We start from the raw sequence: 19747 nt of genomic DNA, 5'->3' as shown, positions 1-19747 counted from the left end.
CCGGGCCGGGTCTGCTCCCGGTGAACGCCCCGGCGGGGCCCGGGCAGGTTCTGCTCCCGACGCTCGGCGCCGCTCCGAGAGGGTCTGGGCCAGTTCTGGTCGCGGTGAGCGCCACGGCGGGGTCCGGGCGGCCGGGCAGCACCGCCGCTCCCTGGTGCGGGCTCCGCCGCGGGCACTGGGCGCCACCGAGTATTAACAGGGACCGGCGCTGCTCTGCCCCGGGGCCGCAGCCCCGCGCCGCCCCGGGTCGGCGCCGCCGCCGCTGCCCGTGCCCCGGACTCGGTGCCGTCGGTGCCCGCGGAGGGCGCGGCGGGCGGGGCGGCCCCGGCCCCCGCCCCATCCCCATCGCGGCCCCGGCCCGTTCCGGGGCGGGCCGGCCCAGCCCCGCGCTGGCGGCGCCGAGCACGGCCCGGACATGCGGGCGCGTCGTGGGAGCCCCGCGCCGGCGGCGGAGAGCGGCGGGGCCATGGGGCAGCCCCGCCGCTGACCATGGCCGAGGGCTGGCGCTGGGCCGGGCCGGGCCGGGGCGCCCCGCGGCCGAGCCCCCGCCGCGCCGTCAGCGTCTGCGAGTCGCTGGACTTGCAGGGCGTCCCCGCCGTCCAGGCCGCGCTCGGCGCCGCGCAGCAGCAGCGCCGGCGGCCCAAGAGCTTCTGCGCGGCGGGGAACGGGCTGTCCGGGGCGCTGCTGCCGCCGCCGCCCCCCGCCCGCGCCCGCGGCCGCCTCCTGGAGCTGCTCCGGCTGCGCTCGCCCCGCAGGCAGAGCCCCGAGGCGGAGGGCGACGGCCCCGACGAGGCGCAGCGCCCGCGGCCCAGCAGCATGACCTTCCTGCCCAGCGCCCGGCCGCCGCACGCCGCCGAGAGCCCCGGCTTCCTCCGGGGGGGCTCCCTGTGGGGCAGCCGCCGCTGGAACATCTTCGGCGGCAGCGGCTGGAGCGGCTCCAGCCCCAGGAAGAACTTCAGCTCCCTGCGGAAAAGCTTCAGTTTCCGCCTGCGCCGGGGCCACGAGCTGCGGCGCTCCGAGTCCGGGGGGCTCCTGCGCCCCACGCGCCTCCGCACCAAGAGCGAGGGCGATGCCAGCTCCCTGCACACCTGCCCCAGCAAGCGGGACCTGCTGTACCCCGAGCTGGCCAGGGTCGGGGGCCGGCTGCACACCGACCCCGTGCAGACGGGGGGACTCTGGAAGCTCCTCACGAGCCGCTTCCGAAGGCGAGAGCGTGGCAGCACTGGCAGCGTGTGCCCCAAGGATGCCCATGGCAGTGTCGAGCCTGCCCTCCTGGCTGGGGGTCCTCTGCGGGCTCTGGGTGAGTACGCACAGGAGCAGTGCTGGGCTGGTGAGAGCCCCTGTGCCGATGGTGCCTGCAGGGATGGGGGCTGTGGCCCGTCCCAGCCGAGGTTCTGGGCTGTGTGCTGGCACCGCTCTGTCCCGGTGCTCTGCAGGCTTTGCACTGGGCTGCAGTGAGCTGAGCATTCACGGGGTCGTGTCATACTGCAGTGCCCTGGGCGCTGCCATTGTCAGTGGTGCTGGAGCAGCCATGCTGTGGCTGCCTGGGAGGATGTGCTCTGACATCTGTTTCCCTTGCTGGCCACACACCTGACAGTGAAGCACGTGTGTCACATGTCCTCCCTGCCCTGGTGGCGTCCCAGCACGGGCAGGATGGGCCGAGCTGTCCTGCCCTTGCCCCACAGCATTGGTGGAATGGGGAGAGGAGTGCAGTTGGACTGCCAGGCAAGTGGCACTGTCTGGGAGGTTGCCTGAGCAGAGGCGTGGAACAGCACAGGGGGTTGGGAGCCCAGAGATGTGCTTGCATCCCCTCTTTGTGAGTGGCTCCCTGGTGCCAGGCCTCGTCTGGGGAATGCTCAGCCCCAGCCACCCCTGATGGGGTCCTGCCCCGGTGCTGAGCGGATTCCACGTGTTCGGGAGCACAGGGACTCTCCCTGGGTATGGGGCAGCCTGCAGAGAACAGGCCTGGCATTCCCGGTGATGGGACAGGGGACAGGTCCCCACGGGGCCCGGCGTTCAGCGGGCACTGGCAGCTGGAGCGGCTCTCGGGTTTGACTCTCTGATGTTGGTGGGGAGTTCCCTGGTGCCAGGGCTTTGTGGGGCTCAGCTGGGGCTGCGCTGGCTGTGCCTCTGTCCCTGTTCCCCTCGGGCCCTGTGAAGAAGCTGCAGGCGGGCGCTGTGTCCCGGCGGGGCCGGGAGGCGACAGCAGCATCCCCAGCAGCATCCACAGCTTTTTAAGGCATGGAACGCACGGAGCTGGGGGCCGGGCCAAGCCCCGCCGCCGCTCCGGGGCCTCGCTGCGCTCATGGCTCTGCTCTGCATCTGGGTGCTTGGAGGCAGCTCTGTGCTTGGCCTGTGAGCCAGAGGGACGTCTTAGGGCTGGCAGGCTCTCCAGGGAGCCCACCTGCTCTCGAGGAACCTGGCTGCTCCTGAGGCAGCGGCTGTCCGGGGCAGCATGGCGCCTGGACCTTCCCCAGGGCTGCTGGGCCGCAGAGATCAGCACGGGAGCAGCTCTGCAGCTGCCCAGGGAGCTCAGGGGCCCCATCCTCTGGCCCCCTCTGTCCCTCACCGTGCTCCAGGGGAGGGCTCTGGAGGCTCCAGGGGAGGGCTCTGGAGGCTCCAGGGGAAGGCTCTGGAGGCTCCAGGGATGCCCGTGTGCCGAGGCCGAGGCCGGGACGCACTGGCTCCGGGGGTTGCGGTGCTGGCAGGGCAGCCCGGGCCGTGTGCCGCCCCGGCGGGGTGGCGGGAGGTTCCCAGGCGAGGGGAGGCTGCGCTCATGGCTGGGGAATGTGGGTGTATGCGGGCAGGGAGGGCCGGGCCCTGCCCCTGCAGCGGGGCCTGTTGCTGCTTGCCGCTTCCAGTGGGAGCTGCGCCAGCGGCAGCCGGCCCGGCGGCCGCGTTCCCAGAGAGGCGGCCCGGGCTGAGCGCTTGGCTGGCGTCCTTGCCTCTCACCTGGCTCCTCCATGAGACAGGTACGAGCTCCCTTTGGATCCGTCTTTGGGAGACCCTGCTGAGGCTTCTTGTGGAGTGCTGTGGGCAGCTTGGGATCCCTGCAGCGGTGGGATGTACGTACCCTCCAGCTCATGCAGGACCACTGCTTGTTACAGGGATTAGTACTCGCCACTGTGGCTCGTGCTGGAGGCAGAAGCGCAGGGATTGACCTCTCCAGGCTGCCATCAGCACTGTGGCTCCTGGCAGGAGCCCCTGGCGCTGCAGAGCTCACACTGGGTTCAGTCACACTGAGAACACCATTCATTACCTGCCTGGTGCCTGCACTGTCCCTGTACCCACCAGCCCTGTGTCCTCCTGGGGACAGCAAGGTGTGAAAAGGCAGTGGTGAAGCCTGCACAGTAAAGTAGGTGCTGTTTGTTCTCTCTTGTGCCCCATCTCCCCGTGGCTCTCTGCTCAGAGCATTGGTCCGTGGGTCTCCTCCGGTGGGAGCTGTGGGTCTCTGAGCCAGGCCAGAGGGGCTCAGCCTCAGTGCTGCTGCTCAGGAGGTCTCTGCCCCGTTCCTGTTCCAGTCCTGCAGGCCCACGGTGTTCCAAACACCTGCCTGATGTCCCACAGACTTTGATGCTCTTTGTGGGCGCTGCCCACCCTGCCCTGGGAAAGCTGCTGGTGCAGCCCCAACTTGCCCTCCTGGGGGGTGCAGCTGCAGCTGCGGTTATCAGCCCTTGGAAAAGCTGGGTGGATGTAGGAGTCCCGGCAGAGAGCCAAGCCAGCGCTCTCTGCGTTTCCAGAGCCTGGAGTGGTTTGTTTATGGCACGCTGTGATACCCACCCTGCACCACCATCTGCATCCAGATAGACCCACAGAAGCCAGGGGGTCGCTCCAAGTGCTGCTCCCAGCCTGGAGGGCTTCGGCTGGCATTGAGCACACACAGAGGTGATGGGGGATGCCAGGGCTTGCAATCCAAAAAAGACAGAAAGAACTGATCCTTGTGTAAAGAGCAATGGAGGGCAACAGCCCTTGGGACTAGAGAGCAAAGTCAACACAGAGTCCAGCCAGCTTGGACTGTCCCAGGTGATCGTGGTCAGTGGTTCAGAGCATTTCTGGGTATCCAGGTGTTGGCTGGTGCCATTCCATAGAGGCTCTCTAATAGCTATGGTCTTGGGAAGACTGGATTGTTTTGGAATTGGAGTTGTCCCTGTGCGTGAAGGGACTGTGTGAGGGATACAGCATCTCTGATGGCTCAGGAGGCATTCCTCATCTGAGGGAGCAGCACAGAGCTGTCTCAAGGAGGTTGAGTTGGCTATCAGGGAAGAGTTCTTCCCCCAGAGGGTGGCTGGGCTCTGAACAGGCTCCCTAGGGAACGGTCATGGCTCCAAGGCTGCCAGAATTCAGGGAGCATTTGCACAGTGCTCTCAGGCACAGGGTGGGATTGTGCAGGGCCAGGGATCAGACTTAATGATCCTTGTGGGTCTCTTCCAGCTCGGGATATCCCGGGATATATGTGATTCTGTGGTCACAGCCATGTCACCTCTCCCAGAGGGATGCCCTGCCTGCTTTTTACTGTTCTTTAAGGTACTTCCCTTTACCCTGGTGTGTGCAGTACTGATGTGCAGGGCATGTGAGGGAAGGCTTCTGAGAGAACACGGGCTGTTTTCTCATGCATTGGGTGAAGTTTGCATAGTGAGTTGGGTAGGTCATGATAAATATCACCTCGTGTTGGTACTTGCCTTGGTTGAGCTGGGAGTGTTGGTGAGAGGCAGAGGTGTCGTGGTGGGGTTGGAGATGCCTCGGATGCTGGGGCCAGTCTGGTGTGTGCACTTTGGAAAAGCTCGAGGCTTCTGGAGGTGTCAGGGAGGGAGCTGTGGGACAGTGCTCCGGAGGGCTCAGTTCTCAGGACAAGGTCAGAGGGTGTGCAGAGGATGCAGCGGAGTCTGGCTGCAGTCAGGGGCAGCCTTAGGGAGAGGGAGCCCTGTGCCTTCAGTGTTCCCTGCCGGGGCTCGGCGGGCTGCACAGCTGCAGCTGAGCTCAGGCACATTGGGAACAGGTTTTTGCTGCTGGTAGATCCCCACAGAGGGCTGTGATGGGAGGCTGAGTTACCTTCTTTCCATGCCACTCTCTGCTGGGTTTTCCCTTCCAGCAGACCCTGTCCCACCATCACAGCAGGGTTTGGTCTGGGCCGTTGGCAGTGTTTGGGTGGGAGCTGGAGAGCAGCAGGTGCTGAGAGGTTTCTGTGTCTTCCAGAGTGTGCACTGACCTCAGAGCACAGTGACACCGGCTGCTGCCACCCGTGCATGCTGACAATGCAAGGGTGGCAGTTCCTAAGTGTGCCCTTTCCCAGAGAGACACAGCATCGTCCCCTTTTGTGGCTGCAGAGTGTTTACAGCTCTGCTGAGAGAATCCTCACCAAGGTCATGTCCTGCAGTGGGTGCCCGTGCTGGCTCAGTGCTGACTGGAGCTGGCTATGCCTGTGCTGGTCCTTGACCTGCAGAAATCCCCCTCCTGCCAGCATTACGGGGTACAGGCTTTATCAGCCTGGCCCGGGAGGGGTGGCTGTGCCTGCACAGCCCCTGCCTCCCTTTGATCCCTCTGTGGGCAGGTGGGTCCGTTCGTGTGGCCGCAGTGGTGGCCGTGGTGGCCTCGGTGTGTGTGGCCTCTGCTGTGTTTGCACAGCCAGCCTCTGACCTGGTTTCAAGGCTGGGTTCAGTGTCCAGGGGCGCAGTGTCCAAGGGAGCTGCACCATGGCTTGGATGATGGGCTGGTTAATTATTAGTTGCTGTGTGGGGAGGCTGATGTGTCTGGCACTGGCGCTTCTGGAGCACGGGGTAGATGAACCTGCTGTGCATCATCCTTGGAGCGAGCAGCTGGGCTGAGGAGTTGCATTTGGCTGGCCAGCCCCTTTCTGCTGCCAGCCCCCCTGGCCTGTGGGTGCTGGGAGCTGTGGGTGTGTGGCTGAACCCCTCCAAGCTGCCATCAGGGCATGGGGAGCCACGGTGTCCGAGCTCCGTGATGGAGGGTGCTGACCCTGCCTCCCCCGTGCCCTGTCCCACAGCTGGGCTCTGTCTGTAGCTCCTGAAGGTGTCCAGGATGGCCAGCTGACCGAGGGACAGCAGATACAGAGTGCCTCCTTTACGTCCCTGTCTGCTCTTGTGCACAGCAGGGGCTCTGCCCACCCCAGATCCCAAATTTCCACTTTCTGCAGTAGAGCTGCCTGTGCCAGGACACCTCCATCAACAGAAGCTTCTGGGGAGTAACAGAATTGTCCTGAGTTTTCTTTTCCCAGGCCAGTCTGGACTGATCTCCTCTTGTATGGTTGTGTCGTGGAGCCAAGGATGCTGTTGGGCTGTGCAGAAGCTCTGGGTATGACAGTGGTTCCCTGAGCCCACTGCTTTGGTTTTGGAGGTCACGTGCACCTGGGGAAGGTGTTGAACTGCAGCACAGACAGCCTGCTCCCCTCTCTGTGATTTAATAACTAAAGAGAGAATGCAGGAGGAGTGACCAGGCGTGCCTGGTGCCCGGGTAAGGTGGGCTAACGGGAGTGAGGAGCGGGGTGTGTTGTGGGGCTGAGTACGGTGCTCTCAGCCTCGTGTTGTCAGCTTTTGTTTCTGTTAAGCTTTACTCAGGAGCCTTCTCAGCACGTCAAAAATCAGAGTGTTGCAAGCTCTTGAACCAGGGTTAGGAAGCAAGCCGGGATCTGTTGGGATGGTTGGTGCAGGAGGCAGCTGGCAGTTGTTGGGGCAGCGTGTCCTGTCATCCTTGAGCAGATCCAGAGCCCAGCCAGCCCTGTGCAGGGCTCTCCCTGCCTCTCCTCCTTCCCAGGGCCAGCACCGAGTGTGTGTGGCCTGTGCTCCAGTCAGAACCTGCCAAAAGCCTGCTGTGTGCCGTGAAACAGCATGAGAGTGTGCTGCCTGCTCCTTCGGGCCTGCATGGGGCTTTATCTGCCACATTACCTGCCAGAGAGGCTGAGCAGGGCACAAGTCCCAAGTGGAGGTGACAGCTATTTTTAGAGCCAGTGATGCAGTTGGAAATACAGGTGTGCTGTTACCTTTTGGAAAGGGCTCAAAAATGTATAATTTTCCTCCTGACTGATGAATTGTTCTAATAAAAACATTACCTCTGCCTAAAAAAGGAAAGGGCAGGTGAAAGACACCGCAGAGAAATGATTCCTCAGGAAGGCTATAAATAACCTGGTGTCCCTGCAGCAGGCTTGGGGAGTACTTGTCTGTAACTCCTGGAAAAGGAGTGTTCCTAGGTCAGCCATGGAAGGTAAAACTCCAGGCAGGAGCACCATGTGCACACCTTTCTCGAACACGATGGGTGGATGTTGTGGGTGCTGGTGGCGCCCAGAACAGGGACCAGAGCACAGTGCCAGGCCCTGGCTTGGTGCCCGGTGCTCTCAGAGCAGCCTAGCCTGCCCTCTGGCAGTGGGAGCAGCAGTGGGCTCTCCCCGTGGCCGTGGGCTGCCCAGCGAGGGGGCAGAGCTGAGATGGAGGAAGAGCTGGTGCTGTTTGTGCTCAGCCTCCTCATGGGAGTTAGGAGGGCTGGAACAGCAGCTGGGGTGAGGGCAGGCCCTGGGGGGCTCTGGCAGGGCTGTGGGGCCCAGTGCTGCCCCAACACAAGGCAGATGCTCCAAGGCTGGAGCCCCTCTGCTCTGGGACACCTGGGGGTGCTCACCTGGAGAGGAGAAGCTCCAGGGAGAGCTCAGAGCCCTGCCACGGCCTGAAGGGGCTCCAGGAGAGCTGGAGAGGGACTGGGGACAGGGATGGAGGGACAGGACACAGGGAATGGCTCCCAGTGCCAGAGGGCAGGGATGGATGGGAGACTGGGAATGAGGAATTGCTCCCTGGCAGGGTGGTTTGGGTACTGCTGGAGCAGCACTAGGAGCTGTGGATGTGGGGCTGGGGCTGCTGGGGCGGATCTGGAGCCTCGGGTGGCACTGGAGCAGTGGCAGTGCCCAGGTCACCGTGTTTGATGGCTGCCTGCCTTTGGGTCTGGTGGATTTGCTGCTTCCCTTGTGAGCCATCTGACATTCCCGTTCCTGCAATGGTCTGTGGCCACAGATTTGGCAGGTTTATTAGAGGCCCCTGAAGGCGCAGAGCTCCCACAGATTGCTGCCCTCCAAAATCCTTTCTGTTTGTATGTGATACACATGCAGGAGGTGCTGCTCTGTGGGTGCTGCTGTTGGATGGAAGGTCTGACCTGGCCAAGGCGAGTGGGGGACTGGGGTTTGTCAGGGGTGCTGCTGCCTGCCCCTGGCACTCAGGGTGTCCTCCAGGCTCCACTCAGGCTGGCTCCTCCTGCAGATCTGTGTCTGGCAAGAACCATACATCCTTGCTGGGATCTCGAGGCTAACCTGATGATTTCTTCCCTCTGTCTGCAGATTCGTTTGTGAACAGCCAGGAATGGACCCTCAGTCGCTCGGTGCCTGAGCTGAAGGTGGTGAGTACTTGTGGCTTGTGCCTGGGATACCCCTGGATCCCCAAATCCTCAGGAGAACCCTGCATTTTTGTGTGGCCAGGTGGAAACACTCAGAAGGGAGAGGGGAGCTGGGCTGCTGCTGTGCCAGGGAAGGGCTGATGTTTCTCAGTTAAGCTGCAGGTGCTTCAGTGATTGATTCCTCCTCTGCTCTTCCTGTGCTCTCTGTGCCAGCCCTCAGCTCTCCTTACAAGCTCCTGGCCTGTGCCCTTCGTTCTGTCTCCCTTCAGCTTTTGCAAGGTTAACGTTTTTCAATGTTAGTCCAAGAAACAAAAGAACAAAATTCTTCTTGCAAAACATTCCAGCACTGTCCTGCCACAGTGTCTCTACCTGCAGTTAAATAAGAATCAAACCATACTTCAAATATTCGTTAGTTTTCCTGTGAAATGCATTTTAAAAACATTCTCGCAGCTGTTTGGGTGTTGCTGCCTGATGTTGGGGTTCTGCAAGGCTGCAGAGCCATGCTTCCAGATAAACCACCTTAAAGCTCTTAGCTCTTCCTCCAGTGGCATAGCCATTTCCCCAGGTTTTGCATGGCCTCTGGGGATCTCTGTTGCTCTGGGATTTGATCTGGCCAAAGCAGCTCTTCCAAAAGCCCAGAGGCCTTTCAGAGTCCTGGTTTAGAGCTGGGTTGGAAAAGCCTCTGGAGATCCTTGAGTCCAGCTGCTTCCCCAGCACTGCCAAGGCCATCACTGACTGTGTGCCCAGGTGCAGCATCCACACAGCTTGTAAATTCCTGCAGGGATGGGGCCTGCCCCCCTGCCCTGGGCAGCTGGGCCCGGGCTGCACAGCCCTTTCCAGGAAGGGATTTTCCCTCTGCCCACCCTGAGCTGCTCCGGCCCAGCCTGGGGCCGTTCCCTCCCTCCTGTCCCTGTTCCCTGGAGCAGATCCCTTTCCCCCTGGCTGTGCCCTCCTGGCAGGAGCTGTGCAGAGCCACCAGGGCCCCTGAGCCTCCTTTGCTCCAGGTGAGCCCCTGCCCAGCTCCCTCAGCCTCTCCTGGGGCTCCATTCCCTTCCCAGCTCCGTTCCCTGCCCTGCACACACTCCAGCCCCTCCAGGTCTTTCTTGTCATGAGGGGCCCAAACTGACCCCATCAAGAAATTTTGCCAGATTTCACTTCCTTCCCGTTCTCAAGCAGCTCTGTGTCCTCTGTCTCCCACAGGAGCTGAGGGTCTCACAGCTCTCCCTGCTTGTGTTCCCAGGCATTCAGGATACTTTCTCCAAGGTCTTTGAGTAATTTGATGTACTTAAGAATGTACCTTCAGCAGTTTTTGCTGCCTCAGTTTCCCCCCAGAAGCTCCCTCCCAGTGCTGGAGGCCAGGAGGAAGCTGTGGCTGGGCAGTTCTTGCAGAGGGGCACTGATGGTGCCTCCTGGCAGGGCCTGTCCCCTGCACCTGGCACTGGGCAGTGCCAGCACATTCTCCCAAAAATCCCAGAACAGAGGCTCCCACAGGCTTACAGACCTTGTTTGGTTCAGTTTGTGCCTCTCGGGGGCTGTGTTCCTCAGGATTGTCACTTCTGTGGCTGCTTTGAAGCTCCAGGTGAGCTCAGGAACACGGCAGAGCAGCAAGATTCTGGTGAGATGCAGCTCAGGGGTTGTACCATGTGCAGACAGAGTGTAAGTGCAGCCTCTGCCCAAGTTTCAGAGCTAAATGCCACTGGAGTGTTTGTCTTTGGCGTGGTGTGGCACCCTTGCTGCTGGGCAGCTCAGGAGCTGCTCCCTTGGCAGAGGAGCCGTGGGCAGCCTGGCACTGCAGCCTGAGCTGCCTGCCTGCAGCTGGGCTCTGCAGAATTCTGCTCTGAGACCTTCTCTAGTACCCCACCAGAGTGCTGTGTCCCTGCCAGGGGCCCCAGCAGTGCACAGACATGGCCCTGGAGTGCGTCCAAGGAGCTGAAACCCCTCTGGAGCCAGGCTGGCAGAGCTGGGGCTGCTCAGCCTGCAGAAGAGAAGGCTCTGGAGGCATTAGAGCCCCTTCTAGTGCCTGAAGGGGCTCCAGGAAAGCAGGAGAGGACTTGGGACAAGAGCCTGGAGTGACAGGACAAAGGGGAATGGCTTCCCATGGACAGAGGGCAGGGTTAGATGGAATATTAGATGAGATGGGAAGCATTCTTCCCTGTGACAGTGGTGAGGGCCTGGCACTGGTTGCCCAGAGAAGCTGCCCCATAGTCCCTGGCAGTGTCCAAGGCCAGGCTGGATGGGGCAGTGGGAGGTGTCTCTGTCCATGGCAGGGAGTGGAACTGGATGATTCTGAGGGTCCCTTCCAGGAGAAGCCCCTCTGGGATTCCGTGGTTGTGTGGTTATGCTGGGCAGAGGCTGGGCTGCTCCATTCCATTGTCCCTGAGATGGGCACAGTGAGGTGCAGCCCCTGCCCAGCGGGGCTCTGGAGATGCAGCTGCAGGACAGGGCAGGGTTGAGGGACAGGGCAGGGCTGCAGGACAGGGCAGGGCTGCAGCCCAGCCCGTTCTCTCTGCGTTGTCACTGTGTTGGGGTCTGTCACCGCTCTGAAGGGTGGCACATGGGGCAGTGTGAGAGCGTGCCCATGGGAGCCATTGATCAGTGCTCCCTGCTCCTGCCCTGTGCTGGCTCTGCTGGCACCGGAGCTGGCACACGGGTGCTGTCCTGGGCTCTGCCATCAACACACGGGTGCTGTCCTGGGCTCTGCCATCAACACACGGGTGCTGTCCTGGGCTCTGCCAGCGTGGTCTGTGCCGCACAGGCCACGGGCTGGTGCCTCTCTGCTTCTCACAGGGAGCACGTGCCTGGCCCAGGGCAGCGGGAGCGTTCGAGTGAGCTGGAGAACCTGCCCGGTGGTGACTCACCTGCCAGGCTCATCCTGCGCCTGCAAAAGTTTGGCTGTAAACTTCCATGGGGGCAGAGGCAGCTTTAGTGTTCGTAGCCACTCCTCACCCCATGTCTTTGGCACTGGTGTGGCCATGTGAGTGCAGCTCTGGGAACCATTAAGGCTGGAGAAGCCCTCTGAGATCATAGTGTCCAACCATCAACCAGCACCACCACCATGTTCGCCACTGAACTATATCCTCAACTGCCGCTTCCACCCCTTCCAGGGATAGTGACTTGGTTCACCTTTAGCTGAAGGTGACCCCATCCCTTGTTGTGGAAAAGGAATACCTGATATCCAACCTAAATCTTCCCTGATGCAATTTGAGGATGTTCCCTCTTGTCCTGTCGTTAGTTGCTTGGGAGCAGAGCCCAGTCCCCACCTGGCTGCACTCTCCTGTCAGGGAGTTGTGGAATGAGAAGGTTCCCCCTGAGCCTCCTTTTCTCCAGGCTGAGCCCCTCCTGCTCCCTCAGCCAGTTCTCATCAGAGTTGTGCTCCAGATCCTCCAGTACAGATCTGGTCCCACAATTAAGCAGCATTAGATGGTCAGGAGGACACTGACAATGAGCCAAGCAGGGCTGTGACTGACCCGTCCTGGGTCACCCCCTGCGTTCCACGGCCAGTCTGAGGGTGCTCCAGTCAGATGTGCTGCCACCCAGTTCCACTGGGTGCTCACAGCTTTCCCCTGTGTTGGCTGAGCATTGGTGCTGGGTGTTTCTGTGTGGGTGGCACCATCTCCCATCCTGGGAGGTGCACGTAGTGCTGCCCTGGTGCTGCTGCCTCAGGCACGACACAGGCTGGGCCTGTTCCCAACTGGAGCTGCTCCCTGCTCCCCTTCCACTGGCAGCTGCTGTCCAGAGCTCAGCACCCCAAACTGGGCGTGTGTGGGCTGGGAGAAGAGGTTTTTCTGCTCCTGAATTGACTTGGGATGGCTAGTGTTCCCTGAGGAGCAGAGGGGCTCTGGGAAGAGCTGGTGTGGCTCTGACAGGGCTGTGCCTGTTCAGGTGGGGACAGGAGTGCTCAGAGCCCTCTGCCCAGGTGGCTGTGCCTGTTCAGGTGGGGACAGGAGTGCTCAGAGCCCTCTGCCCAGGTGGCTGTGCCTATTCAGGTGGGGACAGGAGTGCTCAGAGCCCTCTGCCCAGGTGGCTGTGCCTGTTCAGGTGGGGACAGGAGTGCTCAGAGCCCTCTGCCCAGGTGGCTGTGCCCCAGTCTCAGCTGCTCTGTGCCTGACTGAGCCCAGTCCATCCTGTGCCTCCCTCAGAATGCTGGACTGGGTGACACCATCCCTTTCTCAGGGACACCCCTTCCTCTCTCCAGAGTGTGCCCCAGCAGTGGTGCTGTCACCCCACGGGGGTGGCCTCCTGTACAGGGACACGGGTGACACGTGCATCTGTTGCAGGGCATCGTGGGGAACCTGTCCAGTGGCAAGTCAGCCCTGGTGCACCGCTACCTGACCGGCACCTACGTGCAGGAGGAGTCTCCAGAGGGTAAGCTCTGCTTCCCAGGGTGCCTGGGATGGGCTGGGGTCACTCCTCTCCATGGGGCTCTGCATGGCCCCAGCCCTCGTTTGGGGTGTCCCCTGCTTGCCCCCCTTACTGACCTGCAGCTTTGCTCCCAAGGTGGCCGGTTCAAGAAGGAGATTGTGGTGGATGGCCAGAGCTACTTGCTGCTGATTCGAGATGAAGGGGGCCCCCCTGAGCTCCAGGTAGGCGACCTGTGCTCCCTGTGCTCCCTTCCCACCCATCCTGGTGGAGGGGCTGGGGGCGGTGGTGCTGCCTGAGCCCGGGCTGTGGCTGCCCTTGCTGGCTGCCCCAGGTCGGGGTGTCCGTCTGTCTGTCCGTCCGCGCTGTAATCCTGCCCTGTCCCTTCAGTTTGCTGCCTGGGTGGATGCAGTGGTGTTTGTCTTCAGCCTGGAGGACGAGATCAGCTTCCAGACCGTCTACAACTACTACCTGCGGCTCTGCAGCTACCGGAACACCGCCGAGGTGCCCATGGTGCTGGTGGGCACACAGGGTGAGGACGGCGCCTGGCTGCCCCCAGCCCAGCTGCCCCCAGCCCAGCCCAGCCCAGCCACGAGCGGGAGTGTGCTGCTGCTGCAGTGTCCTGCTGGCTCTGTGGGCACGGGGTGGTGGCCTGAGAGAGCACAGGGGGGCATCCTGGTCTGTGAGCCTTTCGTGGGGCTGAGGGACAATGCTGGGGCCCCAGCCCAGGGCCCTGAGGAGGGAGTTGCTGCTCACACCATCTCAGCTGCCCCACAGAGAGCTGCCCCATCCCATGGAGCCACTTCCCTCTGGAAATGGCATGGTAGCCTGGTGCTGCCTCCCCCAGCTCTGCCGGCACAGGCAGCAGGCAGCTGGGGGTGAAGAGCTTCTGTGTGACAGTAGAGAGCAGGAGCAGGACATGGATATAGGGAAAAACTGTCCTGAGCACTGTGTCACCTGTTCCTGGCCAGGAAAACAGGCAGGAGCAGTGGGAGGGAGTCACAGGGGTCTGCTCCAGACCTCCATATTAAAAGCAGAACAAAGTTGTTAAACTTTGGATATTTAAAGATTGTGGAAGGAATTTTAGGACTGGGTGATCTTGGCTCAGGGATGGGGTGGCAGCAGGCACTGTGGAGATGCAGGACAGGTAAGGGGTAGCGGCCATTGTTGTCCCAGACACAGAACCAGGTGAGGACCTGGCCTTGGTACAGGCACACAACCATCTGGAGGGCTGGAGGAGGGCTTCCTCCAGGTTCTACCCCACCTCAGGAGGCTTGTTCACAGCCCTCCCTGGCTTGTCTTTAAGGAGTTAGATTCCTCTTTGGAAAGAAGTTTTTCCAAAACAGGCAAGCACTTGGTGGCTCTCTGGGATACAAACTGAGCCTGTATTTTAGAGCTGTCCAGGAATTCCTTGGCTATGGAGACGTCCCAGCAGAGTTGACTTTCTTGTTAAACCAGGAGGCTTTCTCCCTTGGATTCTTTAACATGTAGGGCTTGGCCATGAACTCTAAAATGTTGGAGACTGACAAATCAATTTTATTTGGCAGCTGGGCTGCCTGGCCTTGGTCCCCACCTCCCCGAGGTGTTGTGCCTCTGTGTTGCTGAAGTGTTGGTGGCTGGGTTCTTTGTGGAGTTGGGTCAGGTTCCTTTACAGAGATTCATCCATTTTTGTACAAACGTGGGGCTCTGTGATCACAGGCATCTATGGGACAGTGCTGTGGAGGTGGTTCCTCTGTGTGGCGAAGGGAGGGAGGCCAGAGGTGTCGTGGGGCCCCTGGGTGGATGAGACAGCCCCTTGCCCTCCAGCCTGCTGTCCCTGTGGTTTGCAGATGCCATCAGTGCCACCAACCCGCGCGTCATTGACGACTCCCGCGCACGGAAGCTCTCCAATGACCTGAAGCGCTGCACCTACTACGAGACCTGTGCAACCTACGGCCTGAACGTGGAGAGGGTCTTCCAGGATGGTAACTGCAGCCCCCCGGGGCTCTGGGCACGGTGGGGCATGGCAGGGGGCTCTGTGCTGCCCTGGGAGCAGGAAACAGCTGTGCACAGCTGGGTGGGACAGCTGCTCCTCATGGGAACTGTGTGAGAGAGCGTTGCTGGGCTTGGACAGGGGGCTGCAGCTCAGTGATGCTCAGGGGCACAGGCAACCATCTCCTGGGGGTTTGCAGGCTGCTTAAATTAACCGTGAGCTTACCCTAAAGGGGACTGTGTGTCCCTCCAGTGACAGGACAAGGGGGACTGGCCTGGAGCTGATGGGATGAGGTGTTTCTGCAGTGGGTAAGCAGTTCTTCCTAGTGAGCACTGGTGGATCCTGGTGCAGCTGGTTTGGGATCTTGGGGAGTCCATGGCAGTCCAGTTTCCATCAGACTTGCTCTTATATGACTCCTTGCACCCCAATCCAGTTTCCATCAGACTTGCCTTTATAAGACTCCTTGCACCCCAATCCAGTTTCCATCAGACTTGCCTTTCTATGACTCCTTGTGCCCTGGGTCCCAGCAGACCTGTCCTGGCCAGGCTGGGGAGGATGTCCAGTTCCCACAGCAGGAGCAGCAGGAGCTGCTTTCAGGGCCAGCTTGCCTGCCTGTGCTGAGTGGAGTCTGTGCTGCTGCACCTCTGTAGAGAGCCTTTCCCTGCCACTGTCCTGGGTCACAGCCAGTGGCCACTGACCTTTCTGGGGAGCAGGTCCATGTGCTGGCAGAGAGCTTGAGGGAGTGAGCACCCTGCCCTGTGGTGTTCACAGACAGCTCTGAACGCACATGCGCACGGTGCTGCAGAGTGTGGGGATGCTCCAGGACAGACAGACTGCCCAGGGATTCTCCAAGAGCTGGGTGGCCCTGGCTGCAGTGCCAGCACAGCTCAGCAGGAGCAGCAGACCCTGTTCCTCAGAGCAGGCCCTGGTGTCTGCTCTGTGGCCTGGAGCTGAGGCTGTGCTGAGCTGTGTCTGCTCTGAGCACATTGCAGGGTGTGCCTGATGTGCTGGGGGTTTTGTGGCTGTGTCTGGGCACTCAGGCTGCCACAGGTCACCGTGAGAAGGACACGTGACAGGGAATGGGGTCCCTTCCTCCTTGCTGGTTTCTCATGTCCCGGCAGGATTCCCCTGGAGGTGCTGCTGGCTCTGTGGGAACTGTGCTCCTCCATCCTTCCCGCGTCCTCAGATGTCACAGGGACTTCTGTGGTGAGAGGATGGCATCTGGGTGTTGCCAGGTCCTGCCAGGAGATGGCCCTGGCAGGAGCAGTCACCCAGCCCTGGTCCTGCAGGAGGAGGAGGAGCAGTGAGCCAGCCCTGGTCCTGCAGGGCACAGACACAGACAGGGGACAGCAGCTGTGCTGTGGGTGACTTCCTGAGCCTCAGCTCTGCTGCAGATCCCGAGTGCATGATGCTGCCTTTGCTGTGCCCTGAGCACTGCACAGGGCAGGAGGGGGCAGCCAGCAGCTCCATGGCCCAGGACCTTGGCTGGGGTGCTGGTGGCATTGCTGCTCTCCATTGTCCCCTCAAACATGGGGCTGCAGGCCCAGGCTCAGCATGAGCTCCCAGGGAGGCTCTGGAGCCCCAGCCCAGGGGACACCTCCCATCCCAGTGCTGGCTGGGCACACTGTGAGCCCCAGCCTAGGGGAATGTCCCATCCCAGTGCTGGCTGGGCACACTGTGAGCCCCTGCCTAGGGGAATGTCCCATCCCAGTGCTGGCTGGGCACACTGTGAGCCCCAACCTAGGGGAATGTCCCACTCCAGTGCTGGCTGGGCACACTGTGAGCCCCAGCTTAGGGGAATGTCCCATCCCAGTGCTGGCTGGGCACACTGTGAGCCCCTGCCTAGGGGACACCTCCCATTCCTGTGCTGGCTGGGCACACTGTGAGCCCCAGCCCAGGGGACATGCCCCATTCCTGTGCTGGCTGGGCACACTGTGAGCTCCAGCTCCCCAGGGAATATATTTCTGGAAATACCCAGAAAAAGCCCTCAGCTGCTGCTGTTGTAGGGAAGGAGCCTGGCAGAGGCTGTGCCCGTCAGTTTTCCCACACCACTACTGCTAATGAGGAATTAACCATGAGACCACACTGGAGGGATAATATCTCCCCAGTCCTGAAATGAGGCACATTGAGGTGACCTTCACCTTCCTGCATGCCAGGCCCAGGCTCTTCTCCTTCCTGACCATCAGCCAGATATTCTGGGATAGTTTCTGCCATCCCTTACACCAGGCTGTTGTGGTTTCTCTGGCTGCCACACGGAGCTGTGCTGTACAAGCAGTGAGGTGTGCCCTGCCTGCAGAGCCTGAGCTCTCCCTGCCCATGTCACTGTGACACCAGCACCTGAGCATCACTCAGTGTTTCAGAGAAACCCAGCACTGCAGGTCTGAGAGAGGAAGAGCATGCAGAGGTCCCTGGTGACCCACCAGGGATTCTACACCCTCAGGGTCTCCCTTTACAGACCCACAAGGCACAGACTGGTGGAGGGGCCATTTGCCCTGGCAGTTCAGTCCCTGGCTCCTGGAGCTGCTGTGTGGGGTGACAGAGAGGTGATGGGCTGACAGGGGTGACTGAGGGTGATGGACTGATAGGGGTGACTGAGGGTGATGGACTGACAGGCTGACTGAGAGGTGATGGACTGACAGGGGTGATGGACTGATAGGGGTGACTGAGGGTGATGGACTGACAGGCTGACTGAGAGGTGATGGACTGACAGGGGTGATGGACTGACAGGGTGACTGAGGGATGATGGACTGACAGGGTGACGGAGGGTGATGGACTGACAGGGGTGACTGAGGGGTGATGGACTGACAGGGGTGATGGACTGACAGGTGTGACTGAGGGTGATGGACTGATAGGGGTGACTGAGGGTGATGGACTGACAGGGGTGATGGACTGACAGGTGTGACTGAGGGTGATGGACTGATAGGGGTGACTGAGGGTGATGGGCTGACAGGGGTGACTGAGGGTGATGGACTGACAGGCTGACTGAGAGGTGATGGACTGACAGGGGTGATGGACTGACAGGGGTGACTGAGGATGATGGACTGACAGGGGTGATGGACTGACAGGGTGACTGAGGGATGATGGACTGACAGGGTGACGGAGGGTGATGGACTGACAGGGGTGACAGAGGGTGATGGACTGACAGGGTGACTGACAGTGATGGACTGACAGGGTGACTGAGGGTGATGGACTCACAGGGTGACTGACAGGGGTGATGGACTGACAGGGTGACGGAGGGTGATGGACTGACAGGGTCACTGAGAGGTGATGGACTGACAGGGGTGACTGAGGGGTGATGGACTGACAGGGTGACGGAGGGGTGATGGGCTGACAGGGTGACTGACAGTGATGGGCTGCCCAGGGGTTCTCCTGCCCAGGGTGACTGAGAGGTGGCTGCCCAGGGGTTCTCCTGCAGCAGGCCCAGGCTCACATGTTGCCCATGGGGAGTTGCTGTTCTGTGTGATGCCCAAGAGGGCAGATGGCCCTGGGGCTCAGCCTGAGCAGTGCAGGCAGCACACCAGTCAGGGCAAGGGCCTGGCTCTCCCTGGAGCCCTCTGGAAATCTGTGTGGGGTGGAAGGTGCTTTCTGAACACTGACCCTGTGCCTTTGTCCCTTTGCAGTGGCTCAGAAGGTGGTGGCTCTCCGCAAGAAGCACCAGCTCTCCATCGGCCCCTGCAAGTCCCTGCCCAACTCACCCAGCCACTCATCTGTGTCTGCAGCCTCCATTCCTTCTGTGCACATCAACCAGGTGGGGAATGGCCACGGGGGAAGCCAGGCACCTCCTGTGCTCTCCACACCCTGGGCTGGTAGCCAGCGGTTCAGTTCAGCCTCAGACTGGTACTGCTGCTCTGGCTGGCTCTTGGAAGGGCAGCGTGGTGTCACCCTGGGGCCTCTTCCATAGCCCAGCTCAGTAGCCAGCCGTTCAGTTCAGCCTCAGACTGGTACCTCTGCTCTTGGAAGGGCAGCGTGGTGTCACCCTGGGGCCTCTTCCACAGCCCCGAGCAGCTGTGGCCGCCCCATCCCTAGGAGTGTCCCATGCCAGGTGACAGTGTCCCAGGGCTTGGAGCAGCCAGGTCTGTGCAAGGGTCCCTGCCCAAGGCAGGGGTGCAGTGAGATGTCCCTGGAGGTCCCTTCCCAGCCAGAGCACCGCGTGGTTCTGTGACTGTGTGACAGTTTGGTGCTCGCCCTGAGGTCAGGTTCCGTGTGTCACCCTTGGGTGCGGCTCGTGTCCCGGGGCTGTGTGTGCCTTGGCAGGCGCAGAGCAGAGCTGTGAGCAGTGTGTGGGAGCCCTGGGCAGCCCAGGGCTGTGGGACAGGGGCTGCCCTGGCTGCCCCAGCTGGGTGGGCACAGCTGCTCAGCTCCTGCTTCCCCGGGGTTCCGGAGGCTGATGGTCCACGCGCCCCTGCATCTGAGGGGATGTACCGCGGAGAGGTGAGCTCAGTGGTGAGCTGAGGAGCACAACAGGCAAGGAGCTTCCCTCCCCTCTGCCCCAGGAAGGGCTCTGTGCTGTTGGTGAGGTTTGCCTAGGTGGGAGGATGGTGATGTTCTGTGGTCCTGGAGCAGAGCTGAGGCAGGACAGGCTCCATGGTGAGTGAGGGGATGGAGAGGAGATCCTTCAGGCAGCCACCTCACTGCATTCAAGCTCTGCTGCATTCCCACTGCCCACAGAAACGCTGGTGAGGAGGAAAGGAGAGGTCCTGGCCTCCATTGCTCCCCAGGGCACCCAAGGCAGCAGATCCCATCTCTGCACAACTGGCATGTGGATTCACGGATCTTTGACAGGGCTGCAGGAAACCTGCCTGTGGCTGAGGACAGCACGTGTGCCTGGTGGGTTTGCCATGAGGGATTGCCTCTGGGTGTGTCAGAGCCCCCCAGCCCTGGCAGGACTCTGGGCCCCTCACAGGAGCCTGTCCTGCACACACCTGAGCCCTATCTACAGCCTGCCTGATTGCAGAGCCTTCTAAGGCTGCACTGCAGGTAGGTGAGTGCAGGTGTTTGCAGAGACCTGTGCCAGCTGCCTGTGCTGCAGGT

General features: G+C 61.2%; 1 protein-coding gene across 5 annotated transcripts in view; it reads left to right on the top strand.

Annotated features, from left to right (window-relative positions):
- The first annotated feature begins 426 nt into the window (after window positions 1-426).
- AGAP3 (ArfGAP with GTPase domain, ankyrin repeat and PH domain 3) overlaps window positions 427-19747 on the top strand; it is an 81284-nt gene continuing 61963 nt past the window's right edge. For 3 of the 5 annotated variants that reach the window (XR_012579759.1, XR_012579755.1, XM_074538306.1), the window contains exons 1-7: window positions 427-1300; window positions 8330-8388; window positions 12663-12750; window positions 12883-12968; window positions 13135-13276; window positions 14574-14708; window positions 18337-18464. Coding sequence is in view for 3 of the 5 variants with exons in the window: in XM_074538306.1 (XP_074394407.1) it covers window positions 490-1300; window positions 8330-8388; window positions 12663-12750; window positions 12883-12968; window positions 13135-13276; window positions 14574-14708; window positions 18337-18464 (1449 nt within the window). In the remaining 2 variants the exon portion in view is untranslated. Of the gene's footprint in view, window positions 1301-6266; window positions 6310-8329; window positions 8389-11518; window positions 11524-12662; window positions 12751-12882; window positions 12969-13134; window positions 13277-14573; window positions 14709-18336; window positions 18465-19747 lie in introns of those variants that run through there. The other 2 variants (XM_074538436.1, XM_074538498.1) reach the window with 2 other exon arrangements.

The sequence above is a fragment of the Zonotrichia albicollis genome, chromosome 1 (genome assembly GCF_047830755.1).
Source record: "Zonotrichia albicollis isolate bZonAlb1 chromosome 1, bZonAlb1.hap1, whole genome shotgun sequence".
NCBI classification, from domain to species: domain Eukaryota; kingdom Metazoa; phylum Chordata; class Aves; order Passeriformes; family Passerellidae; genus Zonotrichia; species Zonotrichia albicollis.
Note: the sequence above shows the minus strand (reverse complement) of the source record. Positions and strands in the feature narration are given on the sequence as shown.